Source organism: Castanea sativa, chromosome 6 (genome assembly GCF_040712315.1).
Source record: "Castanea sativa cultivar Marrone di Chiusa Pesio chromosome 6, ASM4071231v1".
Taxonomy (NCBI): domain Eukaryota; kingdom Viridiplantae; phylum Streptophyta; class Magnoliopsida; order Fagales; family Fagaceae; genus Castanea; species Castanea sativa.
Genome location: NC_134018.1, coordinates 35,341,267 through 35,359,895, shown reverse-complemented (window position 1 = coordinate 35,359,895; position 18,629 = coordinate 35,341,267). Strand labels below are relative to the sequence as shown.

The 18,629-nt window shown below is 41.5% G+C and overlaps 2 protein-coding genes across 2 annotated transcripts; both read left to right on the top strand.

The window, feature by feature from the left end:
- The first annotated feature begins 10,843 nt into the window (after window positions 1–10,843).
- On the top strand, window positions 10,844–12,255 carry LOC142639859 (uncharacterized). The gene is made up of 4 exons (XM_075813995.1): window positions 10,844–10,974; window positions 11,080–11,310; window positions 11,551–11,839; window positions 11,887–12,255. The coding sequence occupies exons 1-4, from the start codon at window positions 10,844–10,846 to the stop codon at window positions 12,253–12,255; spliced, it is 1,020 nt and encodes a 339-aa protein (XP_075670110.1).
- Window positions 12,256–13,865: 1,610 nt separating this feature from the next.
- Window positions 13,866–15,375, top strand: LOC142639858 (uncharacterized). The gene is made up of 3 exons (XM_075813994.1): window positions 13,866–14,122; window positions 14,246–14,719; window positions 14,994–15,375. Exons 1-3 carry the CDS (start codon window positions 13,866–13,868, stop codon window positions 15,373–15,375), a joined length of 1,113 nt encoding a protein of 370 aa, XP_075670109.1.
- Window positions 15,376–18,629: the final 3,254 nt, after the last annotated feature.

Below are 18,629 nucleotides of genomic sequence, written 5' to 3'. Positions count from 1 at the left end.
TGGTCGTCTAACGACAGTGTAGTCAAGGCCATAGACGAGTATCACGATTCTTCTAGTTATAGTACCTCCAGTGGTGACAGTAGTAGTAGTGGTCACACAACAGAGGAATACACCTCTGGCGTTCCTGGAATTCCCATCGAGATCTTTCAGGAGAATGTTAGGACGAGTATAGCCTCGGGGGCTGATACCTCGACAAGCATCCCGCCGTCCTCCCCTTTGGACGAAGAAGAAACAGTTTATAGTTGTGCCATTGAAATCCCTTCCAAGACAGACGAGAGGAGGTTAGACGCTCTTAGGAGCTGGTTCCAAATCCCAGACGATCTGAACCCTAGGTTAGCCGTCCGAGGAGAATGGTGTTGTCAACCCCGTTTTGGGATAGGTGTCTACGAAGCTTACCTGTTAAGGCGGCTTAGATTTCCTTTAAATGCCTTTGTTAGGGAATTACTCACTAGGCTGGGTTTGGGAGTGTGTCAACTTAACCCCAACGCATGGAGACTTATTGTCTCTATGCAAGTCTTATGGAGGGAGGTATTTGATGGGAACCGTCCTATCACCGTGGACGAGTTCCTGTACTGTTATAAACCCTCCGAGATAAGTCAATCTCTAGGCTTTTATCAATTTACAGCTAGGGGCAATGATTGTAGGTTGATTAAGTCTTTGCCTTCGTCTGACAGAAATTGGAAGACAGAATTTTTCTTTGTCTCTGGTTTCTGGGCGGGGCATCCTATCGAGATTGGTAGAGATGCATTTGCCCCTTATACTGGAGAATTAGGGAACCTTCGTCCAGAAGGTTTTTTTTTTTTTTTTTTTTTTTTTTTTTTTTTTAGGAATGGCAACCATGAAGGGAAATAAGGGAAAATAGGTGATCGACGAAGCGGCTAGACCTGAAGTTCAACCCCAACCTCGTCCTGCTGCTGGAGAAAAGAGGAAAAGCTTGTCCAAAAACTTGGATCTAGCTAGCTTGCCCAGTCGTCAGGGAAAGAAGGCCAAGCATGGGTCGTCCAGGCCCGAAACTGCTAGGCCTGATCCTCCTTCCTCCCAGCCGTCTTTCCTGGTCGTCGATGTCGACTCGTCTATGCCTGTTAGCGTCACTCCGTCCAAGTCCCCTGCCCCTGATTCATCCCAGCCTCCTCAAAGTATTTCTACAAATTTATTGGAGAACAAGGATTTGGCTTGGGAACGATTCGAAAAGGCTGTGACAGGGGAGGACGTGGCTGCGTGCTACGACATGTCTTTGAAGGAGTTTGAGCACTCCGGCGTCCACGACCTTTTAAGGTGACCATTTTTTTCTCGTCTTGGTTTGACCATGTTATCCAATGTTATTTTTATCTCTTGAAACTTCTTATCTTCTATGTAGGCAATGTCAAAGTTCATAGCTGCGTCCAGGCAAGCCACAGAGATGGACAGGACGAGGATCCTTCTAGAGAAAAGAATAGAAGAGATCAAGAACGACTGCAAGACTTGGGTCGAGGTGGCAAACAAGGCCAAGGACAAGGCTGAGGAGTTGAAGGCTTTGGTGGGGGAGCTGAAATCCGATGCTGCTAAGAAGGACGACCGTCTTGACCTTCTTCAAAAGAAGAATGACGAGCTGAGTCTCCTCCTTAAGAAAGCTAAGGACGAAGCAGTGGAGGAGTTCAAAGCGTCTAAGGAGTTTACTGACCTGTTGGACACGAACTATGCAGCAGGGTTTGAAGATTTTAGGATGGACGCTATAGACAACTTTCCTGGAGTTGACTTTAGCACTATTAAACTCAACCTTGGCGCTGCTACAAGTTCTCTCCTTCAAATAGGCTCAGACAATGCCAACATTGAGGACGACGCTTCCACCAAGCCAGCTCAGGACGACCCCAACGTTGATGCCCCCCCCCTCTTGAAGACAATTTGTCAAACTAATGTTATTGTTCTTTCCCTTTTTTTTTAAAAAAATGTATTCAAGTACAATTACCTCGTCTAGAGTGTTCTGGACGAGTTTATTAACAATTGCCTCTTAAGGCTTATTTTATAAGGGTTTTTGGATGGTGGTCGTCTACCTTCTTTAGACTAAAGAATATTTTCTTTATCTGTTACCTATTGTATGGAAAAGCTTACACATTGTTTTTACCATTTATGCTAGTCTTTTTAAACAATGTTCTAAGTGTTGAATGATCGTCTATGCGATTTCTTTATGGATGACCCACTTAAGACGATAATGATGACTGCATTACTTTTGCTTGTCCTTTAGGCAATTATTACTTGTCTTCTCGTAAGGAGTTCATAACGTTTATGTTTTACTCGTCTTGACTAGCTGCTCGTCTTTGGAATGTTATGCCTTAATGCCTACTTTCTTTCTTAGACGAGTGGGCCTTAGCCTTTTCTTTTTGCTTTATACTCATTTAAAGAAAATCTTGGACGAGCATGCCTTAGCTTTTTTCTCTTTGCTTTATCCTTATTTCAAGGAATGCTTGGACGAGTATGCCTTGACCTTTTTTTTTCTTCTTGCTTTATCCATTTTTAAAGGAAAGCTTGGACGAGTATGCCTTGGCTTTTTTTTTTTTTTTTTTTTTTTCTTTTTACTTTATCCTTATTTAAAGGAAAGTTTGGACGAGTATGCCTTGGCTCTTTTTTTCTTCTTGCTTTATCCTTATTTAAAGGAAAGCTTGGACGAATATTACTGCGTCCAGAGATTTTCATTCGTCTTAGGCTTTTGCCCCCTTGTGGGTATTATTATGGAAATTAGATTTATGCATTGAATACATTAGAAATCCAAACCATATTATTATATGAACATTGTCCACAGGTATGACACACGCTTATAAGCTGGTGCCTTATTAAAATACTTTAGGAAATACATAGCTTTGTCTTTCATAAGCTGGTCTGTAAAATGGTGCAAAAGTTTTAAGAACTAATGCACTTTTTATTCTTAATACACACCATAGTAGTAGTAAGAACACACCAATAAATATAAGCGAACACGCAAATCATAGCTGTAACTTTGTCACTGACTTCCCTCATCCCTGCTTATCACTGATAGTACCTCCTCAGATGCTCCACGTTCTAGGGATGCTCTAACTTCTGCCCGTCTAGAGTTTCCAGGTAGTAAGACCCCTGCCTCTTGCAGTTGATTACCCTGTAGGGTCCTTCCCAATTGGGTCCCAATTTTCCATGAGCTGGGTTCCTAGTTGCCAAGGAGACTCTTTTGAGGACAAGGTCCCCCACACTGAATCGTCTGGGTTTCACCATGGCATCATGCTGTCTAGCCATAAGATTTTTGTATCTTGCTGTCCTTTGATCCACATCCATTCTTACCTTGTTAATAAGATCGAGGTCAAGACAAAGTTGTTCCCCATTCTCTTTCTCCTGATACTCCATCACTCGATAACTAGCCATATGAACTTCCGCTGGTATGATAGCTTCACTTCCATAGGCTAGTTTAAAGGGGGTCTCTCCTGTCGGAGTTCGTACAGTCGTCCTATAGGCCCAAAGAACACCTGGTAGCTCGTCCGGCCATATCCCTTTTGCCCCCTCGAGCCGAGTCTTGATGATTTTCAGTAGGGATTGGTTTGCTACTTCTGTTTGTCCATTTGCCTGTGGATGGGAGGGTGAGGAATAGTGATTCTTGATCCCAAAATGATTGCAAAAGTCCCTGAAGAGTGCGTTGTCGAATTGACGTCTGTTGTCCTATACTAATACCATGGGTACTCCGAACCTACATAGAATATTCTTCCATACAAAATTTTTCACGTTTTACTGAGTGATTGCTGCAAGAGGCTCGGCTTCTACCCACTTGGTAAAGTAGTCGATTCCTACCACCAAAAACTTTATTTGTGTAGTTCCCACTAGGAAGGGACCTAGGATATCCAGTCCCCACTGTGCAAAGGGCCACGGGGCCATCATTAGGGTCTGGTACTCTGACGGCCGTCTAGGTACATTGCTATAGCGCTAGCACTGGTCACATACCTTGACATAGGCTTTAGCATCTGCCTGCATTGTAGGCCAATAGTAGCCGGCACGGACGATCTTATGGACTAGTGATCTCACCCCTGAATGATTTTCACATGCTCCTTCATAGACTTCCCTCAAGACATAATTTGACTCGTCAGGAGCCAAGCACCTTAAATAAGGTTGAGAAAAACCTTGCATGTACAGCACTTCATTTATGAGGACGTACTTGGCTGCCCTGACCCTCAACTTCCTGGCTTCATCTTTGTCCTCTGGAAGCCTTCCATCTTTAAGATAAACTACTGTTGGACTCATTCAATTTTCTCCTCCTCCTATCTGTTGTATGTCAGGAATGTCTATGCTTGGCATATACTGGACGTTTTCGTACTCGTCCGTAACTCTTACCGATGCTGCTTTTGCTAAGGCATCTGCCTCCATATTTTCTTCCCTGGGGAGTTGAACAAAACTTATCGCTGAAAACTTTCGTGCAAGTCGTTTCACTCTACTGAGGTATTTCTTCATCCGGTCCTCCTTAGTATCACACATTCCATTTACTTGGTTGATGACTAGCTGAGAATCTCCTTTGATTGTTACCGACTCCGCCCCTAAGGACTTAGCCAATTCCAATCCTTTGAGTAGTGCTTCATACTCAGCCTCGTTGTTGGTGGTTTGATACTGTAGACGGGCTGCGTACTCCAGCTTGTCACCCTCGGGAGACTTCAGTATGACTCCAATCCCTCCTGCATACAGCGTGGACGATCCGTCTACATTAATCACCCACCTTTCAATTCCTTCGTCCTTGTCCCGGTCGTCCTGGCTGGGGGTGAACTCTGCGATGAAGTCTGCTAATACCTGCGCCTTTATCGCACTCCTTGGGAGGTATTTGATATCATACTCGCTAAGCTCAACAGCCCACTGTACTAGCCGTCTAGCAGCTTCCAACTTGTTCATTGCCTTCTTTATGGGATGGTCTGTTAGGACGTTGATGATGTGAGCCTGAAAATAATGCCTTAGCTTCCTGGAAGCCGTGATCAATGCAAAGGCTAGTTTCTCTATCATCGGGTATCATCCTTCTGCTCCTCTCATTGCACGGCTTGTGTAATAGACCAGTTTCTGGATCCTCCCCTCTTCTCTGACCAAAGCTGAGCTTACCGCATGTGGGGACACTGCCAAGTATAAATACAGCTCTTCTCTAGGTACGGACGGATTTAGCAACAGCGCTGCCATGAGATATGTCTTCAAGTCTTGGAAGGCCCTTTGACACTCGTCTGTCCACTCGAACGCCTTCCTAAGGACTTTAAGGAATGGTAAACACTTATCAGTAGCTTTCGAGACAAACCTGTTAAGGGCGGCGACCCGTCCGGTAAGAGACTGGACTTCCTTGATATTTTTTGGTGGTTCCATATTTAGTATCGCTTGGATTTTGTCTGAATTTGCTTCAATTCCTCTGTGCGAAACCATGAACCCTAAAAATTTCCCCGACGAAACTTCGAAAGCACACTTGTCTGGATTTAATTTCATGTTGTACCGCCGCAACGTATCAAAAGTTTCTTGAAGGTCGTCCAGATGATTATCCTCGTCCTGACTTTTTACTAGCATGTCGTCTACATAAACCTCTACATTTCGCCCGATTTGAGGACGGAACATATGGTTAACTAGCCTTTGGTAAGTCGCCCCTGCGTTCTTCAAACCAAAGGGCATTACCATGTAGCAATACAACCTTTGGCTTGTAATGAATGAGGTCTTCTCTTGATCCGCTTCATCCATCTGTATCTGGTTGTAACCTAAGAAAGCGTCCATGAAGCGAAGCACTCTGTGACCAGCCGTCTAGTCCACCAGCTGGTCAATGCGTGGCACTGGGTAACTATCCTTAGGGCATGCTTTGTTTAAATCGGTGAAGTCCACGCACATTCGCCACTTGCCGTTAGCTTTCTTGACCATGACTACGTTCGCTAACCAATCTGGATAATAAACTTCTCGAATGAACTTCGCGGCAACCAACTTCTGTATCTCTTCCTTGATGGCCTTGTCTCGCTCGGGAGCAAAAACCCTTTTCTTCTGACGCACTGGTTTTGAATAAGGGCACACATTCAGGCTATGGGTAATAACACTTGGATCAATGCCAGGCATGTCCTCATGACTCCATGCAAAGATATCGAGGCTTTTCTTCAGAAACCGGACCAAAGCATGCTTTGCCCCCTCTTCCATGCTCGCCCCAATTCCAGTGAACTTCTCAGGCTGGTTTTCGTCCAAAGGGACATCTTCTAATACTTCAGTAGGTTCCGCCGCGACCCTTCTCCCGTCTATACTCATTGCCTGTATATGCTCGTCCATCTCCAACATAGCTAAGTAGCATTCTCTGGCGGCCAACTGATCTCCTTGTACTTGGCCTACTCCTTGCTCAGTTGGAAATTTGATGGACAAGTGGTAGGTAGAGGTTACCGCCTTCCAGCTATTCAGAGTTGATCTTCCAATAATTGCATTATATGACGATGCACAATCAACAACAAGGAAATTTACCTCCTTGGTTAGCTGCTGTGGATATGTTCCAACAACCACTGGTAATGTGATGGTGCCCACCGATTGCACCTTCATTCCGCCAAATCCTACCAATGGCGAATTCACTGGTAGAAGCTGATCTCGTCCTAGCCTCATTTGCTGGAATGTGGGGTAGTAGAGAATGTCTGCAGAGCTGCCATTGTCTATCAACACCCTCCTGGTCATGTAGTCAGAAATGAGTAGGGTGATGACTATCACGTCATCGTGTGGGTGATGAAGTCGTCCTGCTTCCTTATCCGTGAACGTAACGGCCTGCTCGTCTACTTCCCTCGTCTTAGGAGGTCGTCTGGACAGCTGGATGTTCTGCACCACCTTCAGGTATGTCTTCCTTGACTTGGATGATTGCGTTGTCGAGTTTCCTCCTATAATTACCCTTATTTCTCCTAGTAGGGGACGCGATGATTCTTCCACCCTAGCTTTCATTTTCTCATCTCTTTGGTCTCGTCCAAGGAAGTTTCTTAGTTTTCCTTGTCTGATGAGATTCTCTATCTACTGCTTCAAGTCAAAACACTCGTCCGTATCATGCCCGTGGTCTCTGTGAAAGCGGCAGTACTTGCTCCTATTACGCTTGTTAGGGTCTCCTTTCATCTTATCGGGCCACTTCAAGGACGGATCATCCTTGATCTGCATAAGAACCTGTTCTAGCGGCATAGTCAGGGGCGTGTATTGCTGATTCCTCGCGGAGGAACTCGCCTTTTTACCATCCTTATCTTTCCTCTCGTCTACCCGAGCTTTCTTTGGACGAGGTCCCTGATCTGAGTAACGATGGTGACCCGCTTCCGAGTGTTCTGCCCTTTTCCTTTTCTTGGCTATGATAGCGTCCTCAGCATTCATAAAATTCTGGGCCAAATGGACAAGCTCGGCCATAGTCTGTGGTTCCTGCTCGTAGAGCTTATGAATGAACAAGTCAAAATTGACCCCATTGTGGAAAGCGGCCAGCAATAACTTGTCATCCATCTCGTCCACCGTCAAGGCCTCCCTATTAAACCGGGTGATAAAGGATCGCAAACTCTCGTTTTTCCCTTGCTCTATAGTCAACAGACTAGAAGAGGAACACTTGTGGCGCTGTCCTCCAATGAAATTATTGACAAACAACTTACTCAACTCTTCGAATGATCCCATCGAGTTTGGGGGTATTTTGCTGAACCACACCCACGCTGGTCCCTTAAGTGTGGTGGGGAAAGCTCTGCACATAATCTCGTTCGGGATCCCTTGAAGGTGCATGGTCGTCTTGAAAGTAGCAATGTGATCGCACGGGTCGCGATTTCCATCATACGAATCCAAAGAAGACATTTTAAATTTTGGAGGTAGGGGGTGACTGTTAATGGAAGTCGTGAAAGGGGAGTCCGTTCGGTGAACCATATCATCCACTGGGTTTGCCCGCCTCATGTTTTCCCTCATCCCATCCATGGCTTTTCTCATTTGGTCCATCTCTTTTTCCAAGTGCGACACTCTTCTTGAAGCGGTACCCCTTGTCTGATTTTCGGACTTGACATTTTCCCCTCCATCTTCCTGACTCTGTGCTCGTCCCTCCGTGTGGCCATCTTGGTGCTGCCTCCTAAGGTTGATCTCCCTATTCAACTCCTGATTCTGGCGTGTCAGTTCTGCCATAGCGGCAGCCATGGATTGTATATGTTGAATAGAAGGCGGTTGCATGACAGGCGCTGACCTCCGATCGCGAAGGGGATTGCTAGATGCATCTCTACTCTCCTGGTGGCCTAGGCTGGTGGCCCTTGATCTTGTTCGAACCATTCATCCTTTTGTCTGGGAAAGGCTTACAACAAAAGCAGTGTCAAACGAAAAGAACAGTGAATAGTGTCTCTTTTCCCACAAACGGCGCCAACTGATGATGCAAAGAAAATCAGTAGGCTGGATGCTCCAGACTTGAAAGGACCACTTGCATTTTTGATGGCCTGAAAAACAAAGGAAAGCAATCAAAGGTGACCGGGATCGTCGGCCAAGAACCCTCCGATGGCAAAGTTAGTTTCCTCTTTGTATTTTTGGAGTTTCAATTTTTTGGGAGTAGTAAGAACGTACCTTTCATTGGTCTGAACGGGTGTTTATATAGTGTCCTAGGAGCAATTATTGGAATTGTAACCTCTCCTAGATTTGAGGAGGTCTGGGGTTCATGGATAACTCCTACAACCGTTTAGGAGTTATATCTTCTTATACAACGGTCACTGGAAGTTATGCGTAAGTCACGGAGTGGAAAAACGTACTTAGTAATTCCCAAGTGTAAAGGTCTCGTCCAGGGGTCTTCATGTGGACGAATTCCTTCAGGATGGGGATGTGCGCCTCCCTTGGACGAGTGATGTAGGTTTGTCCTCGTCCAAGGACGACCATGTGCGTTAGACTCGTCTTGATGCTACCTTCTGGACGGCTGCTGGTCTGATGACCATGGATGGTCTGAGTATCTTCATCCCTATCAAATACAATAGACACATATTAAATGCCCATGCCTAAGTTTAATATCATCTATGTTTATCTTTTTAATTTTTGTCGACTCTTCCAAAAATTTATAGACATCATTTGGAAATGGTTGAGTATGCAATTTGTTAAATTTTTTCTTGTTCTATCTTATTAAAGGAAAAAAGTAACTTGTTAACCTAGCGTATATATTTAACTCTTTTTTTTTCATGCAATGAATTTATTATGTTTTACACTCTTAAAATAAATTATGTTCTTCTAAAAAAAAAAATTATGAAAATATATTGAAATGTAACAATCACTTTTTTTAGAAACTACTAAAAAGTCACATTAAAATTTATTCATAAATTAATAAGAATTTTTAATAAGAATATTTTGATTAGTATCAAATGGGTTGGAAGTAATTTTAATTAATCTCAAAGTAGAATGGATTAGAAGATGTTTTGAAAATATTTAGTATAACATTAAATCATGTAAAATACTCAAATCTAATGGAAAAGATACTTACACTCTATTTGTTTCCATGGAAAATCTTGTGTAATGATAGTGTGGGAATAGAAGGTCCAAGATATGTTTTTGGGCCATGTGCTTGGTCTGAGGACTCTTACTTGTCCGAGGACGGATTGATGGTAATAATGATATCAAACTTATAGCCCCAAAAGCAAGTGTGGCGGACGAAGTGAACGTAAATAATCCGAAGAGGAGTACCTCCTCGGCTAAGTGCAGTGAGGATCAGGTGGTATGTCATGTTGACTAGAATGATATTTGGAAGGTCTTGGGGATGAAAATATGTTTCATAAGGGTACAGAAAGCAAGGGTGGTTGGGAAATATCTCAGAGAAAGTTGCTACCACCGCATTGAATGCTTTGTACCTAAGTCTCTGACCGCATTTATGAGGAAATGATACCTGAACAGTGATTTTTAGCCTTACAGCTATTACCTAAGGACTTCAAGAAGAGGCTGATGGGACAAGTATCAAGGGGAGCAGTCTGAACCAACACGTGGAGAGCAAGAATGGAGGGAAGGAGAAACTATAAGAAGGAGGAAGGTCCTGTAGAGAAAGGGAGGGAGAGATAGAAAGGAAAACACTATAGACTGGATATTTGTAATTAATCTTTAAGTGAGGAGAAATATAAGCACTTGGTCATCGGCTTGAATCTGAGGATAAGTTTCATCTTAAAAACTCGTTCATCCTTGTTGTTTGTAATCTTGGGCCATTGTTGTTACTGTTTAAGCTCATTAGAAACAAGATTTCTAACCCACACTCTATAAATTTATTGTATTGGGCTCTTTGGGCCTATACCCACCTTCTTGTTGGGCCTAGGCACAAAGTGCGACCTTACAATTGGCGTCGTTTGTGGGAATCTTGGGTTTTTAGTGAGTCTGAAGTTTGGTTATGGCAAATTCAGGTCCACACCAGGTAGAGTCTAGGGAGTCCCAGCGTCAAGATGACTTTCACAATCTTGAACAAGGTGGAGACCAGGAGGGAAGTGTACATACCACCCACACGAGTAGGAGTCAGTCACGAGGTGGAAGCAGAGTCTCCTATGGGGAGAATGTCAGGGCCATGCAGTTGGAGATTGACCATTTGAAGAGAAAGTTACGTCACGAACAACGGAGGCAGATTCAGTCCATCTCTGACTCTTCTTCTAGTGAGAATGAGAATGAGGAAGACAACTATGAGCCAAGGTCGAGAACTCCCCCTAGTGAGTCTTAATCGTATGAAGAAAGTAGTCCCCATAACTGCAGGAATAGGAATATGTCCAGCAGGGGCTTAGGAATTGATGTTATGAGTAGGGCACTGAATCAAATTTCTAAGTCACCCTTCACGCGTAAGATTGAAGGGGGAAAACTTCCTTGGCGTTTCACTTAGCCAACATTTACCATGTATAATGGTTGAACTGACCCTGTGGAACACGTAAGCCATTTTAATCAGAGGATGGCTATGCACTCCAAGAATGAGGCGTTGATGTGCAAGGTTTTCCCATCCAGCTTGGGGCCTGTCGCGATGAGGCGATTTGATGGTCTGGGATCAGGATCTATTGATTCCTTTAAGGAACTCACCCAAGCGTTTGGATCTTGCTTCATTACATGCAGTAGAGTCCCTCGGCTTTTGGATTCTTTGTTGTTTATGGCTATGTGAGAGGGTGAAACCTTAAAAACATACACAAATAGATATTGGGAGATGTTCAATGAGATTGATGGGAATTTTGATGATGTGACCATTAGAACTTTCAAGGTTAGCTTACTAGTCGAGCATGGTTTGAGGAAGTCCTTAACTGAGAAACCAGTTAGTAGTGTGCACCGGCTCATAGACCGTATTGATAAGTATAAGCGAGTTAAGAAGGATCAGCAGTTAGGTAAAAGAAAGGCGAAGGTGGTCTCTCAGGATAGGAGGGACTTCAGGTCAAAAAAATATAACGATAATTATCCTCGACGAGATTTCACCAGGCAGACTGGGGCTGGTATCGTGCCACAGGCCGTCAAAATGGTGTTCTGAGAGCCAGTTCATCATATTCTTGAGAAGATTAAGAATGTGCCCTACTTCAAATAGCCTAACAAGATGAGTGGGGACCCTACAAGACGTAACTAGAACTTTCATTGTCAGTATCACCAGGAGTGAAGACATACCACTGAGAATTGCAGAAATTTGTGGTATCATTTGGAGCAATTGGTTAAAGATAGAAGGTTGCAACAGTTCCTATATAAGCCCAATGGGCAAGTCGGTTATACAGGCTCAAGTACTCAAGGGAACACCTTTTCAAGACCTCCTTTGGGCTCCAGTAATGTTATCTTTGTGACTCTTGGAAGGACGGATTCGTGTCCTTCCCGAGTAATAACTGTGGCTCGGCCACTACCCGAGAACTATAATCATGAGCCTAAGAGGGCTAAGGTTGCACTACAACTTGCTTTGAGTTTCTTAGAGAAGGATAAGGTTGGAACTATACAACCACATGATGATGCTCTGGTAGTTATGCTCAGGATAAGGGGTATGATGTGAGGCATGTAATGGTGGATCAAGGTAGTGGGGCAAAAATTATGTACACTGATTTGTATAAAGGCTTAGGATTAAAACCAGAAGATTTGACTAGTTATGATTCATCCCTAGTTGGTTTCGATGGGAAGATGGTTATACCAATGGGGCAAGTCAAGTTGCCGGTACAAATAGGGTTAGAAGTTTTAAAGGTCAACTTCATAGTGGTAGATTTTTATTCTCCATACACAGCCATTGTGGCGAGACCCTGGCTTCATACCATGGGGGTTGTCCCTTCCACTTTGCATTTGAATGTGAAATATCCATCTGGGGACCGGGTTGAAGAGCTAATCGGAAGCCAGTCTACAGCGAGGTAGTACATGGTGGCTGCAATTAGACATCAATCTAGAGGTGGGTCCTCGGCATCAGATGATCATGATTTGTAGCAATTAAAGGAGCCGGCGTTATCAGGGAGTCTATCAATAGAAGTAGAATGTGAAGCTTTAGAGCGAGTTTCTATAGGGGATGATAAGAAAAGTATTTTCAGGTAGGTGCACAGCTGCCTCCTCAAGAGAAAGAGGAATTGGTGAAGTTCCTTAAAAGAAACCTGGATATTTTTGCTTGGAATGCTTATGAGGCCCCGGGGGTCAATCCGAACTTCATTTGTCATCATTTGAATGTCAACCCCACTGTTGTGCCGAGAAAGCAACCACCTCGGCGATCATCTAAAGAACATTCTAAAATTGTCAAAGAAGAAGTAATTAAGCTCAAGCAAGTAGGAGCTATCAAAGAGGTGTTTTATCTTGATTGGTTGGCCAATACGGTGGTGGTTAAGAAGAAGAATGGCAAATGGTGGGTATGCGTAGACTTTACTAATTTGAATGAAGTATGTCCCAAAGATCCTTTCCCCATGCCTCGCATTGATCAGTTGGTGGATGCCACAGCTGGGCATCCTCGAATGAGTTTCTTGGATACTTTTCAAGGTTATCACCAAATATCTTTGGCTTTGGACGATCAAGAGAAAACAGCCTTCGTCACTCTTACTGGATACTATCATTATAAGGTAATGTCTTTCGGTTTAAAGAATGCAGGGGCTACTTACCAAAGGATGATGACTAAGTTGTTCGAATCACAGTTGGGGAAGCGCATTGAGGTTTATGTGGATGACATGGTGGTAAAAAGTAAGATGGTGTTTGAGCATGTTGGGAATCTTGAAAATGTCTTCGAGACACTAAGGAAGTATAAGTTGTGCCTAAATGCTTCCAAATGCTCTTTTGGCGTGGGATCTGGTAAATTTCTGGACTTCATGGTTACACATCGTGGAATCGAAGTTAATCTTGATCAAGTTAAGGCAATTAACAATTTGCAGCCACCTCGTAATCCTAAGGAAGTTTAGAGATTGATAGGAATGATAGCTGCTTTAAATCAGTTTATTTCTCGACCCACAGACAGATGTAGGCTTTTCTTCCAATTATTGAATAAATGGAAAGGATTAGAATAGACTGAGGAGTGTGCTTTGGCTTTTCAACAACTCAAAGAATATCTTTCTCGGCCACCTATTATGTCTAGGCCTGAGGTAGATGAGGTATTGTTTGCTTATATCGTTGTAGTTTCCCATGATGTCAGCTTTGTACTAATAAAGGTTGACAACGATATTCAAATGCTGGTCTATTATGTAAGTAAGGCGTTGCACGAAGCTGAGATCCGCTACTTACCGTTGGAAAAAGTCATTTTGGCAGTGGTGCATGCCACGTGAAAGCTTCCCCATTACTTCCAGTCTCACACAGTTGTGGTCCTAACCCAACTCCTGCTCAAGTCTTTACTTTGAAGCGCTGATTATACGAGAAGGATTGCCAAGTGGGGAACAATTCTGGGGGCTTTTGATATAAAGTATATGCCACGCACCTCTGTGAGAGGTTAGGTCCTTACTGACTTAGTGGCTGAGTTCGCTGAGCTCTCATTGGAAGAACATACGAAGAGATCAGACATGGATGAAAAATCAGTTGGCATGATCTCCCTGAAGGAATCTTTATCGTGGAAGGTGTACATGGATGGTGCAACAAATCAAAGAGGATTTGGAGCGGGGCTGGTTAAAATATCTCCAGATAAGATCGTCATTGAAAAGTCCTTGAGAATGGGTTTTTCAGCCATGAATAATGAAGCCGAGTATGAAGCTTTGCTAATAGGGATGACTATGGTTCAAAAAATTGGAGGGAAGAACGTGGAGATGTTCTTGGACTCAAGGTTGGTTGTAGGCCAGGTGGAAGGGGAGCTAAAAGCCAGAGACTCGAGAATGCAAGAATATTAAAGTCAGGTTAGATGTTTGCAATCAAATTTTGAATCTTTCACTTTAGTGCAAATCTCCAGAAACAGGAACACTCATGCCGACTCTCTAGCCACCTTGGCAACGTCCTCGGCACGAAGTTTATCTTGGGTTATTTTAGTGGAAGATTTGTATATGCCTACTAAGAAAAATGTAGACGTAGTCCATGTTCATCAGATCAAAGTGGGACCTAGTTGGATAGACCCCGTTGTGCTGTATCTTAAAGAGAATATCTTACTTGAGGAAAAGTCTAAAGCCGAAAAAGTATGTAGGAAGGCTCCTTGGTTTTGGCTGTCTAAGGATCAAAAGTTGTACAAGCGCTCTTTTTCTGGACCATATTTGCTGTGTATGAACCTTAAAGTAACAAAGTTGCTTCTAGAAGAATTGCATGAGGGGATTTGTGGAAGTCATACATGGGGCAGATCTTTGTCTCGTAGAGCCCTTACTCAAGGATATCGGTGGCCTAATATGCAGAAGGAAGCGTTGGAGTATGTTAAAAAGTGTGACCAGTGTCAGAGGTTTGCTTCCAACATTCATTAACCAGGAGGAGTTCTCAATCCTCTATCCAGTCCTTGGCCTTTCGCTCAATGGGGCTTGGATATTTTAGAACATTTCCCTAAGGCAACAGGGAATAAGAGATTTCTGCTGGTCGGCACAGATTACTTTACTAAATGGGTTGAAACCGAGCCATTATTGAATATCAGAGATCTAGACACAAGAAGATTTGTCTAGAAAAATATTGTCACCCGGTTTAAAATTCCTCATACCTTTATCTCGGATAATGGTGTTCAGTTTGATAGTAAGGCCTATAGAAGATATTGCTGCGATCTGGGTATTACAAATAGATATTGGAACTCTGGCTTATCCGCAAGGGAATGGACAGGCCAAGGCTGTTAATAAGGTAATTGTTAATGAGTTTAAGAAGAGGTTGGATGATGCTAAGGGGAGATGGGTGGAAGAGCTGCCACGTGTCCTTTGGACCTACAGAACTACACCCCGTAGGTCCACAGGAGAGACTCCTTTTTCAATGACTTATGGGGCGGAAGCAGTAATTCCTCTAGAGACAGGTTTCCCAACGCTGAGGTCGAGCTCTTTTAGTCCGAGTATCAACAATGGATTGTTGGAGAAAAGCCTGGATTTGGTTGAAGAACGGAGGGAAAATGCTATGGTTTAGCTAGCATATTATTAGCACAAGCTTAAACAGGGTTATGACTCAAACGTGAAGTTATGACGACTAGCACCAAGGGATTTGGTATTAAGGAAGGTTTTGGGTACAGTAAAAAATCCAACTTGGGGAAAACTAGGGCCAAACTAGGAATGACCATATCATATCACCTCAGTAGCTGGAATTGGGACTTACTTTCTTGAAGATATGGATGAAAAGGTTGTACCACGTCCCTCGAATGTAAATAACCTGCGAAGGTATTATTATTAATGAAATATTTTTTAGTTCTATATAGCCTATTACTTTATGCATTACATTTATTATTTCTCTAAGAATCAAACAGAACATTGGCTATGCCTGGCTCCTCGGACTACATACCTTGAAAAAATTGATATTTACCATTATTTTTCTAAGAATCAAACAGAATATTGGCTATGCCTGACTCCTTGGACCACATACCTTGGAAAAATTGATATCTTCCATTATTTCTCTAAGAATCAAACAGAACCCGGATTGAACAAACCTAAAAATTTATGTGATACATTTTGTACATGCAGATGCACTAAAGTAATACATGAATACTTTGTTAAACATGATTAATATAATGGTTAAATGCCCAAGTTGAAAATATTGAATTAACTTATAGTTTACCCTTTACTCTTTTACTAGCACTATGAACAAATTTCTTATAAGAAAATTGATTATATTGCAAGATTCATCTTCTACGCAAATTCCTATTGACTTGAATAAGAAATTAGTGGAGCATTGTGTCGATTTAATCCTAATTATTTTAATAAAAATTGTTTGGAACATATCATAAAAAATGATGATTTCATTTTGTTAATGCTATTCGTTCGTTACTTATTAAAGCAAGGTGTTAGTAATTGAACGAAATATCAATAGTTTAATAATTGTTTGATTGTGTACATTAAAAAAGATGCAATTGATAGCATTGATAATAAAACTATCATACAACTATTTTCAAAATATAAAAACTCTTAAAATTATATATATATATATATATATATTTGCATATATATATATATTTAAGTTTTATTTTATTATTTTATTTCATAATGTCAATATATTTAAGTTTTATTTTTAAATGCTACTACTGTCGCTGGCTTCGTAGATTCTTCTTCAAAAAACGTCACATCGCATTATAGAGGTCCTGTTGCTTCTCTCCTCGATGATTGGAGGTCCTGTTCCTCTTCTTAGAGAGATGGCAATGGATGCGTTGACGCTTTTTTGCCTACTATAGTTCTCCAACATCTTTAGTGACATAGTTCATTACTCTCTAGTAATGAACTATGTCACTGTGCAGGGTGCATCTTAATGGGACTTTGTCCTGAATCATTGGGGATGCTTAGCCTTTTTGTCTGAATCGTTTTTCATAATTAAAAAAAAAATGTAACCTTATAGGTTGAGATTAAGATCAAAAGACAGTAAATTGCAATTTTGGCTCGATTAATCCACCACAGTACCATCAAGAGAAGAGATTCCAAAGATGTGGAGTAATAGTGGACGTCACTTCCTTCTTGAAAAAAGGAAGAGCAAAAAAAGAAATTCTAATACCACTTGCATGTTGCATAATAATTAACAAATAAGAGTTCTAATAGCGAATATTTACTGATTTATTACAACTGTTACTCTGTTTTTATACAATTCAAGGGATTAATAGTTGACTACAACCATTTTTTCCAATCATCTCTTCAACTCGCCCGATCCTCCAAGCTCTTTTTTTTTTTACCCGAGTGCCGAGTCAACTACCACGTCCCGGGTTTTGCGTTCAATTTCGGCCGAAAAATTCTTCTCCGGCGATCTCTCAGCCTTGGCCCCAGCAGTTCAAGTACATGATTCGCCTGAGAGACTCGTCGGACCTTTCGATATTTCCGTCACGATTACCCACAACTCGGGGGAAGTCCGATCCGATCATCCCTGAAAGCGGCCGGAGATCCGACGCGTCGCTACCGGTGCCGTAGAAGAATTTTCGTTTCCCGTGTTGAAGGGATTTGAGGCCGGTTTTCCACTTCTGCCCCTGGTCTGTGTGGCCTTGCACCACTGCCACGCTCGCCGCCATCCAAACCCGGTTCAAATAGCTCATATTTGATTTGATTTGATTTTTTTTTTCCTCCTTCAAGAAATCGATTAGCTTGGTCCGATATTTCGGTGTTGGGTAGGATCTGTTTTGTGAAAGAGGGTTTGGGATAAGAGAGTGTATTTATAAAAGGAGAGGGGAGAGACAAAAAGTGTAAGTGGTTTTGGGAAAGCAAGAGTGGTTTTGGGATGTGTGGAGGTTGGTTTCTTTTATTTTTTTGGTTGTTGGAATTTTGTGATTTTTGGGGGTATTGGTAGGGTCCAAAAGAGATAATAACGTCCTATTTCTCGAGAATTTTTTTTTTTTTTTTTTTTTTTCCTGATAACAACTTCTCGAGAAATTGCTTTGTCGTAAAGAAAGAAAACAAAGTTAAAAAAAAAAAAGTATAGATGATTTTGATTCTTAAATGGACAAAGTTTCTATTTAATCTATCTTTATTTTTTTTAATTTTAATTTCGACAAATTTTTTTGTTAGATTACATTTTTTTTATACTTCCAAAATTTTAGATAGATCAGCGATCAATAATTATATCACAATTAAATATTAAATATTTAAGTTTATGTAGTTTTAAATTATGCTTAAAAAATATGTTTACAAATTAAATGGTAATTTAGCACTTGATTTGAACAAAATTTGAAATACATATTAAGAACATAAAATATATGCAATTTAGTAGTTAGGTTTTCAAGATATATAGTTATATTAATTTTTTAGTGGGAGTTTGAAGAATTTTTCTATAAATTAATTTGGAGATAAACTTTAACCTTTTTTTTTTTTTTTTTGTTCGAAGGAACTTGAGTATGTGTTTAATGAACATAGAGGACATATAGTAAATTTAGAGATCTCAATTTTCATGCATCATACTATTGATCTATGGGGTTTTGAAATAGTCTTGCTAAAAACTTAGACACTTCTTTCTTATAAATAATTTTATAAAAAAGTGATTTTGGATGAATTTGATTTATTAATTTAGTATTCAAAATGGTAGCTTTTATGGTATATTTTAAATCATTGTTAACAAATATGATGGTATTATTAATTTTCTGGTTAAACTTTTACTTTAAAGCTGGTTAAATTATAGTTTATAAAAAAGTTTATGAATACAAAAGAAAAGGTTGGTGTTATCATGGAGGTTTCTATTCAAATTGGTTTCCTTTTCAATTC

Bases quoted from the DNA above. Each gene is read 5' to 3' on its own strand.
- LOC142639859 (XM_075813995.1), top strand. From the start codon at position 10,844: ATGGCTATGCACTCCAAGAATGAGGCGTTGATGTGCAAGGTTTTCCCA. The intron at 10,975-11,079 runs GTTTGGATCTTG...ATACACAAATAG, and splicing joins TTTAAGGAACTCACCCAAGC to ATATTGGGAGATGTTCAATG. The intron at 11,311-11,550 runs GTCAAAAAAATA...TGAGAATTGCAG, and splicing joins CAGGATAGGAGGGACTTCAG to AAATTTGTGGTATCATTTGG.
- LOC142639858 (XM_075813994.1), top strand. From the start codon at position 13,866: ATGGATGAAAAATCAGTTGGCATGATCTCCCTGAAGGAATCTTTATCG. The intron at 14,123-14,245 runs GTTGGTTGTAGG...GCAAATCTCCAG, and splicing joins GAGATGTTCTTGGACTCAAG to AAACAGGAACACTCATGCCG. The intron at 14,720-14,993 runs GTTTGCTTCCAA...AATGGTGTTCAG, and splicing joins AAGTGTGACCAGTGTCAGAG to TTTGATAGTAAGGCCTATAG.